The 14,740-nt window shown below is 37.7% G+C and overlaps 1 protein-coding gene across 1 annotated transcript; it reads right to left on the bottom strand.

Moving 5' to 3' along the window:
* Window positions 1-3,669: 3,669 nt before the first annotated feature.
* On the bottom strand, window positions 3,670-13,792 carry LOC143701982 (matrix metalloproteinase-18). Its single transcript, XM_077195648.1, is given in 11 exon segments — window positions 3,670-4,051; window positions 4,967-5,070; window positions 5,173-5,332; window positions 5,414-5,547; window positions 5,644-5,761; window positions 6,817-6,978; window positions 7,684-7,809; window positions 8,734-8,882; window positions 9,237-9,439; window positions 9,441-9,476; window positions 13,690-13,792. Coding segments are annotated over 11 exon segments (1,395 nt in total). The 5' UTR covers window position 13,792; the 3' UTR covers window positions 3,670-3,950.
* Window positions 13,793-14,740: the final 948 nt, after the last annotated feature.

Here is a 14,740-nt window from a genome sequence, read left to right as displayed (position 1 = left end):
ACTATAAAGGAAATATTTCAATGCCTTTAATTACATTTTAATTGTGTAATTTATATATTATATAAATACTAAGAGTAGTCTACTCTTTAATGTCTTCATCAGCATTTAATTTTTATTTTACATTTAACAATACTATTACAATATAATTGTATATTTTAATTTTACATTTAATTTTATATTTAACAATACTATTACAACATTATTTTCCTGTTATCTCTGTAATCTCTGCTTTGAAACAATCTGTACTGTAAAAAGCGCTATATAAATAAAGGTGACTTGACTCTTGAACAACCCAGGGACCCCCTAATATATTACTTTATTTAGCAACTGATAATAATAATAATAATAATGTATAATATGCGAGCTGATATTAATTATAATCACATTGTCTTAGGTTTACGTTTAAAAAAATATGAGAATATAAAAATGCTAGATAATCTTTTTTGTGCCAGAAACACTGTATAACTTTTATTAAAGGCATTAATAATCATTGTGCCATTTTACTTGTGATTTTTATGTTTTACATGGTTTTATTGCATTATTTAATACTCTATGTAGGCAACTATATCTAATATTGGTATATGAGGTTATTCGGAAAAAAAATATTTTGAATTTCTACAGAATTTTTTGTAATGTATTTTTTTAAAGAAATTTCTGCTGTTTATTAAATGTTTTATGTAACAATCCACACCCGCTGCATGGACTAAATCTACCCTGGATATATATATTGATTTGCAAAGTCTATACAAAGCATTATCTTCATTAATTCTAAATTAATAGTAAATACATTTGCACATGATTGTGTAGCAATGGTTGTGAGGAGTCTTGCAAAAACGTACTATAACTCTTGCAAAGTAACTGCAACTGCAATAACCGTGGTATTTGTGGTAAGAACATAAGAACAAAGTAAGCACAGATAAAACTGTAGCTCCTCATTACCATGGTTAGATCAATGTATTCATGCTTTATATAAAATAAACAGTAAAATTTGTGATCTGATATTTAGAAACTATGATTGCCATATTTGTATCTTTAACTTTATTTAGGATTAATACAAATGTTCAAAGTAAAAAAAAAAAGACAGTTAAGTGACAGGTAAAATTTGCACATTGCAACATTAATTCATTTCTCACTAATTTACCATACATTAACATTAGGCGTGTTTGTTACAGAAATCCAATTTTTTCTCATGTATCATCTTGAGTAGGGGAAGCCCATATGCGCTCAAAACATCCTCTTTTTCCTTCAGTGTTGTAATGAGATGTGTGACATGAGCAGATGGGTTATTAGGACAGCTCTGTGTTAGTCATTTGTGAAGTGGGCCAGATTAGACTGGTTTGAAACTATTTCTTGACACTGTTTCTACCTATTAAGGCAACACTAAATGTATTGCGGGCTTATTTTATATAAAGATTATCATTGGTGATTTGAGTACCTTTTTCAGTTCATTATGGTGAAATATCAAAATGCATGTTTTTCTAGGCACATGCATTTTTTGTGTCTGAATCCAACTTTCCAAAAAAGATAGTCTTGTCTTTCTTTAATTAGTTCTTCTAACTTCTTATAACTAATGCTTTAAAATAGAGTCCATTAGAACAATAAAATTCTAAACTGTAAGCTAATTTATAATTTTAGTTTAATTTTAGTACATTAGCATATTTTTTTATCATTGTCAGTTTAGTACTGTGCTCTCTTTGCAGATTCATCCTGTACTAAAACTAAGCTAAACGAATTAACTAGATTTATGTACAAAACTACATCAGGTAATTTAGAATGTTTTTGGTTCTATTTTAACAACACTGTATATTTTGGGGAAGTTGATTCAGACACGCGAACAGCTGTATTAGACCAAAGTGTACACACACACACACGCACACACACACACGCTTTCATCATCACTCAAAACACACAGTTGTGTGGTTCCTGTACCGCTGAGGCAATTTATTTCAAAAGCATTTAAAGGAAAAGTTCACACAAAAATGTAAAATATCCAATAATTTATTCACCCTCAAGCCATTCTAGGTGTATATGACTTTCTTCTTTCAGTCGAACACAATCAGAGTTATATACAAAAATATCTTGACTCTTCCCAGATGTGTAATGGTATTGAATAGTGCCCAAGTTTTTGAAGCTCCAAAAAGCGCATCCATCAATCATAAAAGTAATCCATATCACTCCCGTGTTAATAAATGCCGTCTGAAGTGAAGTGATGGGTTTTTGTAAGAAAAATTCGGAACTATCACTCTAAACAATGGCGGGTTATTTTAACTCAAATTTGGATCAAATATGGACAAACCCAAATGTTGGGTTAAAAATCGAATTTAAAATTTTAACCCAACTTCAACTGTACATTTTTTGGTTGAAACAACCCAGCATTTTTAGGAGTATAATCACCGGCTTTCAGCAACTGCCGAAAGCGCGTTATGCAGAGTTCGGGTCACTGTTCACGACTATCTGGGGTAGCATTCACACTTTTAAAAATGCTGGGTTGTTTCAACCTAAATTCGGTCAATTATGGACAAACCCAGCCGTTGGGTCACATTTTTAAATGACATTTTACCCAACGGTTGGGTTTGTCCATATTTGACCCAAACTTGGGATAAAATAACCCTGCATGTTTCAGAGTGTGTTCACACTGCACAATGGATCGGCGACAGGGGTTTCACACTGCATGACTTTACAAAAGAAAGAATCGCCAACAACTTCTGTCTGGTCCGCAAACTACGTTTCACAACCAAACACACTCGAGAAGTAATGAGGAAATAACGCAAGGTCACGTGAGCGCAATAATTTTTTTAAAAATGATAGCCTACAAATAGGAACTCGCGCACAGTATCAGTGCTTGCAAATTAAACTTTAATTTAGCAGCATTAAAGTTTTATTTGCAAGCAGTGATAGTGTGCGGGAGTTCCCATTTGTAGATTGTCGATCAAGCTTGGTCTTCCTTTCCTACGCACCTATCACCAACATGTGTGCGATGGCTTTTGTTCATTAAAAAAGGATAGCCTGCAAGAAGATCGCGATCCAAATTGATTTGCAGCGAAAAGTTGAAAAAAAACCCAAACAGATTATGCAGGAGGAAATGGTTGTGGAGACGAGAGGATTGTGTGTTCTGCAAAGAGAGTCGGGGGTAAATAAATAATTTTGCAATGTGCTGCTGGTGAAGCAAATGTTTGTGCTTTTTTCTGTTTGATATACAGTGCCTAACATAAGTGAACACACCCATGCTAAAGTTGACTAAAATAGGAGTAAAAAAATCATCTTTTGGAAATTGATGTTAATGCCTTAATTTAAAAAATGAGGGAAAATACAACCTCTAAGGACACCAATTTTCTTTGTGAATGAATAATGTATCGTAAATAAATAAATGTTCTTCCTTAAAATACAGGTTGTGTAAGTCAGGACACCCCTGTGTTAAATTCCCATAGAGACAGCAGATTTAGATTTTTAAAGGCCAGTTATTTCATGGATCCGGGATACTATGCATCCTGATAAAGTTCCCTTGGCCTTCATCATACCTAGAGATCGGCATGGGGAACTTTCCATAAGATCATCTCTCAATGCTAATCATACCAGCTATTAGCCGAACTGAAATAACACCATGCCGATCTCTAGGTAAGGTGAAGGGTGTGTGATGATGATGTGGGATATTTTAATTCCCAAGGGAACTTTTTTTTATTTTTTTTTATTGGTTCGCTTTAAAAGGTATTTATTGACCCACTGAAGTTGTATAGATTACTTTCATGATGGATTGATGCGCTTTTTGGAGCTTCAAAATCTCGGGACACTATTCAATGCTAAACTATTCCTTTAATGAAAAACATGAATGGAAGAGAATTTTGCAACAGGAAACCATCAAGCCAGAAAAGGTTGACGCAACAAAATAATTCACAATTTGGTTCCTATCAGCATAGATGGTGTGGAGCTGCTGATCAACTGCCTGTTATTTCTCAGCACTGAAGCCATGTGTTTGCGGCCATTCTCTTAGTTACTTGTCTGATTTCGGGGTCGAATTCCAGTTGTTGAGGTCCTACGAAGAAATACACACGTCCTAGACAAAAATAAAGAAAATTATTGAATGGTCTGAAAATATTCCCTCAGTTTGGCTTAAAATTGCTGGTTAACATATACAGTAGAGATGTTAAATTGATTTTGCCTCGCTTTTTTTTTTTTAATTCTCATTGTTTTTCTCCGGAAAAAAAGGCACTATATATCATGACTTTTTTTGGAATAATGAAATAATAAAAATAAAATTATAAACAATTATTTTTTATTATCCTCACATTTCTTTATTTTTCTTACGCTTCAGTATCAAACATGCATTTGAAAAAAAAATCTATCAACTGTATATTGCAAAACAATTTTTATTTTTATAAATTTGAAGTTAAAATATCACAAAATTCTTATAACAAGAGACATTTTATGTCATAAAGGTAGTAAGGGAAAAAAGACAATATCTAGCCTGACTTATTATTTGCTGATTTGGGTCACTGTGGATTTTTCTTTTATCGAGTTTATATATATATAAACTCAGGGTTGCGTCTGAATTGTGAAATATAAACAATTACATTTATTTATTTTTTTGCAGAAAAAAATAAAAAATTTGTCCGTTTGCACAACAACGATGTTCTAAAAATGGGAATGTTTTTCCTTTGTGTTTTTTTTTTTGCGTACAGACGACACCGTTGTCAAAACGACCCCCGTTCACACCGATCCGCAAAATATCCATGTAATACGCATGTGCACGACGTCACCTTTTTCATAAATTGCTATTTTTTTTAGTTTACATGGATACATTCACGGTATTGAACCTCATTCTCAGTTTGCCTTTTCAAGCCCCCAAAACGCTGTTGTCGTCTAAATGAACGGCCAAAAATGTGTAGAAACGGTCACTAAGGTTTTTAAATTGCTTATTAAATTCGTCAAGGTTAATTTGTGTGGGATTGGTTCCTCAGGTGATACCAACCATTATGGGCCACGGCAGCATCCACAGGCGAGTCAATTCCTGGCCATTCATGAGCGATAGGCTTGGGAAAGCCTTCCATCATCTGTCCTGCATCTTCATTAAACCTTCACAAAGCAGAAAACACAAACACATCCTTCAAATAGAGAGTCAAGTGCCATTGTTAATTATCAATATCTGTTAGTGAGAATTTGTTCAATTTCGTGTACCTCCAGCATTCTCCTCCAATGAAGAAATCAGTGAGACGTGTTTCTCGGAAATACAAGGCTGCATCGATGCTCCTAACAGTGGATGGGAATGTAAACTCTGAGATGTTTCGTGGATAGCCATGCTTTACTTTGAGAGAGCTAACCTCCCAGTATTGAGAGCCTGTGTGAGACACAACATGGAATGGTACTAGTTTTAGGTGAAACAGTTCTTTATGATGATGTTGAGCTATGAACGCCTCACCTTTGAAAACTAGCATGCTGTTGTGGTTTGTGTTCTCATAGGCAGCATCTATGTGAGCTGGAAGTTCAGGCCACAAACTTGTGATTAGTGTGATTCCTATTTTCTCAAAGCTGGGATGTACCCGCCAAATAAACCTGGAACAGGCGTATTAGTCGAGTTAGACACGGTAGAAGTGCAACGATTAATGAGTGCTAATAAAATGCACACATATGGAGCCAGACTGAAGTTACCTGTTTTTAAAGAATACTAGCTCCTGTTGCATGCCTGTCACAGCGTCGAATGACAGCGTACGATCACATTTATCTGGTGTTTTCGGAGGAAGTCTGTCCAAACTTAACGCCCTTTTACCTTTGGAAGAAAGGAAAAGGTAAACATACAAAGTGTTTTTTTCCATTTCCACTGTGCTACTTTGTATTAGAATGTAGACGCGCTAGATTGACTTGCTTGACCGCTGCGCTGGCGTCTTTTGCAGCAGCATCGGGGTTCTAAAAACGCGGCGCTAAATTTAAAAGAAGTTCAACATTTAAAAAGCACATCTCTAGGCCTTGCATTTTTTCGTTTTTTCAGTGCAAAGAAAGTGCATTCACTGTGAATGGCCTCTCTCCAACTAACTAAAGTAGCAACTCTAGGATACTAACCTAATTACTTTTTCATGTCGGCTACTTTCTAAAGTAATCTGGCTTTCCTAGTAACAAGCTAACATTACATCACTGCAGTAGTATTGTTATTTTCGTTAGTGAATGAATATTTTAAGTGAACGAATCGTTCTAGTTGACTTCCATGCACTGATTCATATTTCGGTCACTGCTCTGCTCTGAAGCGTGCACCACCACAAATTTTGTTATAGGCTGATATTTTGTAGTCGTTTCCTATATTTTTAGATACATCATTTTGAATAATGCACAATTTAAAGTTTATCTTTTCTTTTGAGAATAAAGAACCTACTGGCATAACATCTGCATGAAGGATCAATGAACAAGTGATTAATTATTTTGGATGAATCAAAATCCCATCAAATGTATCTTTGGAAATTTGATTCATTTTAGAGAATTATTATCATTAATTATTATTTATAAATTATTAATTTAATCATAAATTAGTTTTGATTTGACTTTAGCATACATTTTCTTTACTTTTCATTCACTTTTCATTACATTCATTGTTTTTGGACAATCATTTTTCTTTCATGTTATATAATTATGAATTATATAAGCAAATTGAAAAAAGCTTTTTAGGCTTATATATAGTGTAAATTTTCAGAACAGTATAGCTAGTCTCTAATTTAACTACTGTCTATACATACATACTACAGCTTAACTTAACAGTTTCCCAACACTGAAAATATACTATATAACTGAAAAAAATATCTCAAGTGTGACAGAATATTCCCAGACATACCATACCATACATTTCCTGTATATCTTTGACGTCCTGGAAAGACAGCTGCAAAACAGAGTGCAAGCCAAAATTATAGGCTGGGAACATGACGGCTCCAGGATCTGATGAATGTGGAAGGCCGAGAGCGTGTCCAAACTCATGCACCGCCACAGCGAGGAGGTTACGGCCTTAAGGAGATAGATCACCCAAAAATGTAAATTCCTCACACACACATGACCAGCGTCGGCCAATAGTGAGCCTACGTGTGACGTACAACACAGAAGCGCTGCGCTGTTACACTAGTGAACTCACTCGACGCCCACAGAGAAGGAAATCAATAGTTGAAATAAAGTATAAAGTCGTTATTTTTGTTTGTTTTCGCGCACAAAAAGTATTCTCGTCGCTTGATAAACTTAAGATTGAGTCACTGTAGTCACTTGGACTATTGTAATGATGTCTTTAATAACTTTTCGGGGAACAAGTGTCAATCCCTTAGAAGCCTATGGAGGAGTGATCCAGCTCTCAGATTTAATCACAAATATCTTAATTCGTGTTCTGAAGATGAACGAAGGTCTTACGGGGTTGAACAACATGAGGGAGAGTAATTACTGACAGAATTTACATTTTTGGGTGAACTATCCCACAGGTTTCATGTAAGCACAGAAAACATTTTGAGTAGGCTATACATTAACAAAGCAGAAACCTGTCAATTGTGGACTCTTAGTGTAAAGCTCAAAACTGCAATTTAATAAGGAAATACATTAACATGATTGTGTCAGGGTTTCAAACGCACAAGTAACTTTGACAGGACTCAGGAGTCATGTGAAAGGGCATTGCACATGTACTTCTATCAGTGAACAAAAGATGTTGCAACTGTCTTCTTCTTTTATTACCAGTGGCATTTGTTGTCCAGGGCTCCTCATCATCGAAGTGCACATCACCACCAACGCCAGGCCCGGGGAAGAAGGCATGCGCCAGGATACCTCCATCACCATCAAATGGTGACCCATCTTCATGATCTATCATAAGTGCCACACGTTAGTGTTCTGAGTTCCCATTTTAATATATATATAGTATGTGTGCATATCTACATATACACAGACACGCACACACAGAACAGTGGATAGCATAAGTGAACACACCCATGCTAAAGTTGACTAAAAAGACTAAATAAATAAATAAATAAAAGTTATTCCTTAAAATACAGGTCAGTACACCCCTGTGTTAAATTCCCATAGAGACAGCAGATTTCTATTTTTAAAGGCCAGTTATTTCATGGATCCGGGATACTATGCATCCTGATAAAGTTCCCTTGGCCTTTGGGATTAAAATATCCCACATCATCATCACACACCCTTCATCATACCTAGAGATCGGCATGGGGAACTTTCCATAAGATCATCTCTCGATGCTAATCACACCAGCTATTAGCCGAACTGAAATAACACCATGCCGATCTCTAGGTAAGGTGAAGGGTGTGTGATGATGATGTGGGATATTTTAATTCCAAAGGAAGGTAACTTTACACACATTTGAAGAAGATCCCATTAAGATTTTACAGTAGTACTATCAACTTTGTCAACTACTTTATTTTTAATTTAGGATTACACTCCCTGAACACACACACACACACACACACACACGTTGGGTTTCCATATTTTATGGGGACTTTTTCCACAGACATAATGATTTCTTTACTGTACCACAAACTGTATACTCTACACCCTAACCCTTAAACTTTCAGCATTTTTACATGTTAAAAAAACTTTGCTTAGTATGATTTATAAACTGTTTTTCTCATGAGGGCAAAGAAAAAGCCCCAAGGGACAAGGATTTAGGATGTTTTATCAGAACCGCGCACACACACACACACACGCACACACACACACATACATGACTATTACTCAACGCCATAATTTTGAAGTTCAGCTTTTCTCCCACACCTTTGTTATTGAAGGAAATGACGATGTCAGCATCACTCCTTTTCTTTTGTCGGAATTTCAAGGGCACTGCTTGAGCCCAAAGTTTCCATGCCTGTCTGAACGCTGTCCTGACCTGGCCCGCTGTAATCTTTGAGCTGTATCTGGAGATTCTGAGCACAAACAATATGAAAATATGAGCCATCACACGGCACAATCTCATGAAAGTGCGTATCTATACCACGAATGTTATTTCTTGTGCCAATTATATACGCCAAAAATGGTTTTAGCGTGCATATGCTACGCACTGAAAACCCCTTAGGATTAGGGTGGGGAGTGCGTGCGTATTACACGTCATAAAGTGCGTATCATTTGCACGCGAAAAATGCGTAGCATATGCACGCAAAAACTATTTTTGGCGTAGGCTATAAATGGCACGAGAAATAACATTCGTTGTAGGCCTATAGATATCCATCCACTATCATGAGATCGGTCTCGTTCTGCTGGGAGAGTATACTGAGCCTCACCTGTATGTTAAGGTTCTGTTTGTCCATCGCATCGTCTTTCTGAACTGCTCAGCATCAGATAGACCACAGCGAGCTCTTCTCATGGCTGCTACGGTCTGTGGATCCACATCACCACTCTCTTCCAAGCCAAAGAAGTGTTGCATCTCCCTCAGTTTGGCCTGGAACGGGTCAGGCCCGGCTGCACGCCTCCGTCGGCCAGTTACCTGCAGGTTTATAGTTGTAAAATTTTCCCAGATAAACCTGTTTCATCCAAACCCATTTAAATAAGCAGACATTGCATAAACTCAAACAAGCCAACTTCAAATAATTTAAGTAAACAAATCACTCTCATTCGCTTCCAAGCACTGATTCAATTCCTTCACTGAAGTCGCTCCCTTTTGATTCGAATACATGCAAGATGCCGTGATCTTTGTGCCTGACCATGCACAATTAAAAATGGAATCGTTTATTTAGGGTTTACTTGTTGATGTTTTCATGTTTATAAAGTCATGCCCAGCATTTAACACTGGTTGGCAAAATTATAGATCTGATTTCTTGGATTTTTTTGTTACTTGAGCAGCAAATAAGCATGTTAGAATTATTTCTGATGAATCAATGAAGACTGGAGTAATGATGCTGAATATTCAGCTTTGCATTTTACATGCTAAAATATATTCAAATAGATTTATTTTTTTTAATTTGAGAAAACATTTCACAAAATTACTACCTTATTTTTGATTAAATAAATGCAGCCTTGAGCAGAGACTTCTTTCAAAAACTTTTGACAGGTACTGTAATAAATTTACTATAAAATGCAGTGTTATTGTATATTAATTACAGTATATTTTTTCATGTTGGGTTTCGGTTGTAGCAACCACCCAGAACACCCTAAAAACGACTAGCAATATATAAAACCACACATTTAAGCTAGCCATGATGTTTAACCACAAAGTCACAAGCACCATCAAAGGTTCATCATTATAGTTGACATACATTTGGCTTTCGTGGATTCCCGAAATTAAAGCTGAAAGGATTTAAAAACTGTTTGAATTACGTAATATCACTCACAAAGAGTATGTTTACTGTAATCGTTTCAGGAGTTCCACCACTGTGCAGGAAAGCACATCGCCACATATAGATACCGCTTTTAATTTATGCTGAGAAAACATACCCTTCAGCCAAACTAATTCAAAAATAATTTTAAGACAAGCACAGAAACTTTGGTAGTCTGCCATTCATGTGAACTACTCCTACATCAGTCTGTTTTGAATCATGCTCTTTCTTTCCGCAACTATACACCTATAAAAAAGTCCCCATCATCGAAAGCTCAATGTGTTTACGCAAATCACCACATCTGAATTTTCACACAGCTATTGTTGATAGACTCGAATAGTGGAAGTTGCCGAGATTGCACACTATGACTTCCCATAGCTTGTAAGGATATTGTGGTGAAGCATGATGTCACAAATAAAATGTTCTGAAACATCATGTGACATCATACACATCTTCCTGCCTTACAAAGCAGAAGATCAAGACTTTATGGATGAAACTGATGAAAATATTCATATCTGAAAAATTAAGCATTCAGCTGATTCGTTCACATTTAGCAGTTTTTTTCTGTTATCATATCCGAATGAACGAATTTGCAACATTCCAAACATTAAGAGAAATAACATTTACTGTAGTTGCATAGTATGTTTTGAAATTGTTTTAAAAAATCTTTTTTTTTCTTAAAATAATTTTTACTTATGGTTTAGTAAAGGCTACTACATGCACTCCTGGGCAAAAAAAAAAAAAAAATGGGGGCAGAGGACCAAGCCGAAAAGGGCTAAACACTAAGCTTTTAATTGTCTTAACCACAAATCATCGGCCAGGGAATTAGCTAAATGTAAGCAAATGCACTAGTTAAAAAGCCATTGCTGTCTAATATCAAAGACAGTATGTTTGAAAGTTTTTGGTAGAATATGGGAAGTTGTGTGTGGAGTGATGATGAAACATGAGTAAATGCTGATGCTCCAGATCGGTCTTCGAAAATCTGCTGAGAAATATAATAATAAATGCATCTCCAGCACAGTGAAGCATGGAGGAAGAGTGTCATTGGGTTAGGGTTAGCCCAGGGGGTTTTATTTAATAAACTCAAACTTCACAAATGCTGAAACAAACTCGGGCACAGGACAATCAACAGACAACATTAAGAACTCACAAAGACTGAAGACAGGACTTAAATACAAAGGCAAACAAGATAACAGAGACACCGGGGAAACTAATAGACATAACGGGGAACTGCTAAACATGGGACAGGACGGGGGAACACAGACTGACATCACAACAAGAAATGACCAGATGATAGTTTTCAAAAGACAATGCTCCTGCCCAAATTGCAAAGATAACCAAGAAGTGGCTTGAGAACAAGTCCATCAGGCTCATGTTTTGGCCTGGTCAGAGTCCAGATTTAAAACCCTTTAGTGAATATTTGGTCTTACATTAAACTCAAACAACAAGTCACAAGCCATTTAGATGCTTTTATCTATAGCTAACTTAAAGGAATAAAAAGGACCCTAGTATCCAAATAGCAACACCCTGCAACTAAGGTCCGGACCTCTGTCATTTTTTTACATTCAAAATAAAATTTCATGCCCTCTGAATGATTAATTAGCCGTTTAAACCACCTCATATGAGTGTTTGCAATTCATTTTGCTGCGAGAAGCTAGTGCAGTGAACAAGGCTTGAGAGCCCGTTGTGAGTGAGGGCGCGGGTGTTGCCAGATCCCGTGTTGCCATATCCTGTGTTGCCAGATCCGTGTTGCCAGATCCATGTTGCCAGATCCCGCGTTGCCAGATCCATGTTGCCAGATCCCGTGTTGCCAGATCCCATGTTGCCATATCCCGTGTGGCCAGATCCCGTGTTGCCAGATGAGTGTTGCCAGATCCCGTGTTGCCAGATCCCGTGTGGCCAGATCCCGTGTGGCCAGATCCGTGTTGCCAGTCCCGCGTTGCCAGATCTATGTTGCCAGATCCCGTGTTGCCAGATCACCATGTTGCCAGATCCCGTGTTGCCAGATCCCGTGTTGCCAGATCCCGTGTAGCCAGATCACCATGTTGCCAGATCCCGTGTTGCCAGATCCCGTGTTGCCAGATCACCATGTTGCCAGATCCCGTGTTGCCAGATCCCGTGTAGCCAGATCCCGTGTTGCCAGATCCCGTGTTGCTAGATCCCGTGTTGCCAGATCAGTGTTGCCAGATCCCGTGTGGCCAGATCCGTGTTGCCAGTCCCGCGTTGCCAGATCTATGTTGCCAGATCCCGTGTTGCCAGATCACCATGTTGCCAGATCCCGTGTTGCCAGATCCCGTGTAGCCAGATCCCGTGTTGCCAGATCCCGTGTTGCTAGATCCCGTGTTGCCAGATCAGTGTTGCCAGATCCCGTGTGGCTAGATCCCGTGTTGCCAGATCCGTGTTGCCAGATCCCGTGTTGCCAGATCCGTGTTGCCAGATCCCGTGTTGCCAGATCCCGTGTTGCCAGATCCCGTGTAGCCAGATCCCGTGTTGCCAGATCCCGTGTTGCTAGATCCCGTGTTGCCAGATCAGTGTTGCCAGATCCCGTGTGGCTAGATCCCGTGTTGCCAGATCCGTGTTGCCAGATCCCGTGTTGCCAGATCCGTGTTGCCAGATCCCGTGTTGCCAGATCCCGTGTTGCCAGATCCGTGTTGCCAGATCCCGTGTTGCCAGATCCCGTGTTGCCAGATCCTGTGTTGCCAGATCCCATGTGGTCAGATCCTCCTGATGGAAAGGTAGCAGTAGTCTTCTCGACTTGTTTTTCTGATTTAATGTCACACTTTAGGAAGTTATTAAAGTTGAAAGTTGCATGCATAGGGTTCGTGATATATTAATCTTATTTCCAAAACACAAGCTTTGAACTTATTTTGGATTATTATTATTTTTTTTTTTTTTTTTTTGCTTGTTTGAGTAAAGTAAAGGGTGACGTAATGATGAACGTATCCAACCTCGCTTCGGAAAACTTTTTTATTTTGTCATTTCAGTGAGCCAAGGATTGAAGAGTAGTCCACACACACACACACACACACACACACACACACACACACACACACACACACACGCACACACACACACACACACAGACACACACACACACACACACACACACAAACACACACACACACACACACACACACACAGTTTGTAACATGTCTGTAAAAAACATTATATTGAATAAAATATTCTTTCTACATGTCTGTCTATTTTAAGGTTTAGGCTATATGGGGTGTATATAATGAGTTGCATTTGTGGATGTTATTATAGCACAATTATTTACACCTCACTAATTTTACGGCCTTGCCTGCAACCACTCACTACAAAGCATTGTACTAGTGCAGTTTTGCACAGACAAGCACCATTCAGAGTTTCTTCTTAAAACCGCATTTAAATATTTTATCTATAGGTGGTTTTCCCTAATTACCTCTGCAAACTCCAGGTGGCCATGGCTGGACAGTCCCACATTCTGCAGCGGGGATGCGTACAGGACAAGCGGAGTGAAGAGACCCAGCCAGAGATTCCCCATGTCTGTGTGCAACTCTCTCAGAGAGGCCTTTATATAAGACTGTCCTGACATCCAAACATTAAACAGACTACTTTCATTAAACGCATGCTCAAGTCAAAACAAGCAGCACACTGTGCTTTCTAACACTGATTATATGGTATAGGAACTATGCAAAAGTTTAAGCCAAAATGTCCATATAATGATTTGGCCCTGCGGTGTTGTGGGGAAATAGGGGGAGTTTTCGTTTTTTTGTATAGTTGTTACAAGCACACAGTGAGGAATCTCTCAACACACACTGCAGGAACATTACAGGTGTTTTGCTTTTCACTAAAGTTAGGTAATCTGTGCTTTACCAAATAAATGATCAGAATGAAATATGAGAACATACAAGTTTATAATACTATAAATCAGCGCCATAAAAGCAGCTAGGGCAGAGGTGTAAGGTACATAATTAATTGCACTCCCTTATTTATTTTGGAGAATTTATACTAAATACTTTACACTCTTACAAATAAGGTTTTAAGGCTTTGTTTGGCATTGGTTCCAAGAAGACATGTTTTATTCTTTTTATTTTACCTTTATTTTACCAGGAAAAGAAGCACATTGAGATTAAGAATCTCTTTTACAAGAGCGTCCTGGCCATTAGCATCCATAGAAGCTTTCCATGCCACAAAAGTTTCTTTATAGTGGAAAAAGATTATTTAGATTACTCACATGTAAGTAAAAAAGCTACTTTGATATTCCAAAAAATGTTATTCTATTGCATTGCTGCAAAAAAAAAAAAAAAGTGGAACCTGTATTTTAGCGTAATAGTGGAAATTATTCTCAATTACATAAGCCGTGTTTCCAACGAAATTACCGGGAAAAATTTGTCCCAGGAACTTTTTTCCCGGGAGCTTTTTTCCTCCAGCTGTTGCTGTCTGCTTTTCCATCGAGGTCTAAAGTACCGTGAAGATTAGGCAAATTAATC

The sequence above is a fragment of the Siphateles boraxobius genome, unplaced genomic scaffold (genome assembly GCF_051911475.1).
Source record: "Siphateles boraxobius isolate OS27281-9 unplaced genomic scaffold, OSU_SipBor_1 34, whole genome shotgun sequence".
NCBI lineage: Eukaryota > Metazoa > Chordata > Actinopteri > Cypriniformes > Leuciscidae > Siphateles > Siphateles boraxobius.
Note: the sequence above shows the minus strand (reverse complement) of the source record. Positions and strands in the feature narration are given on the sequence as shown.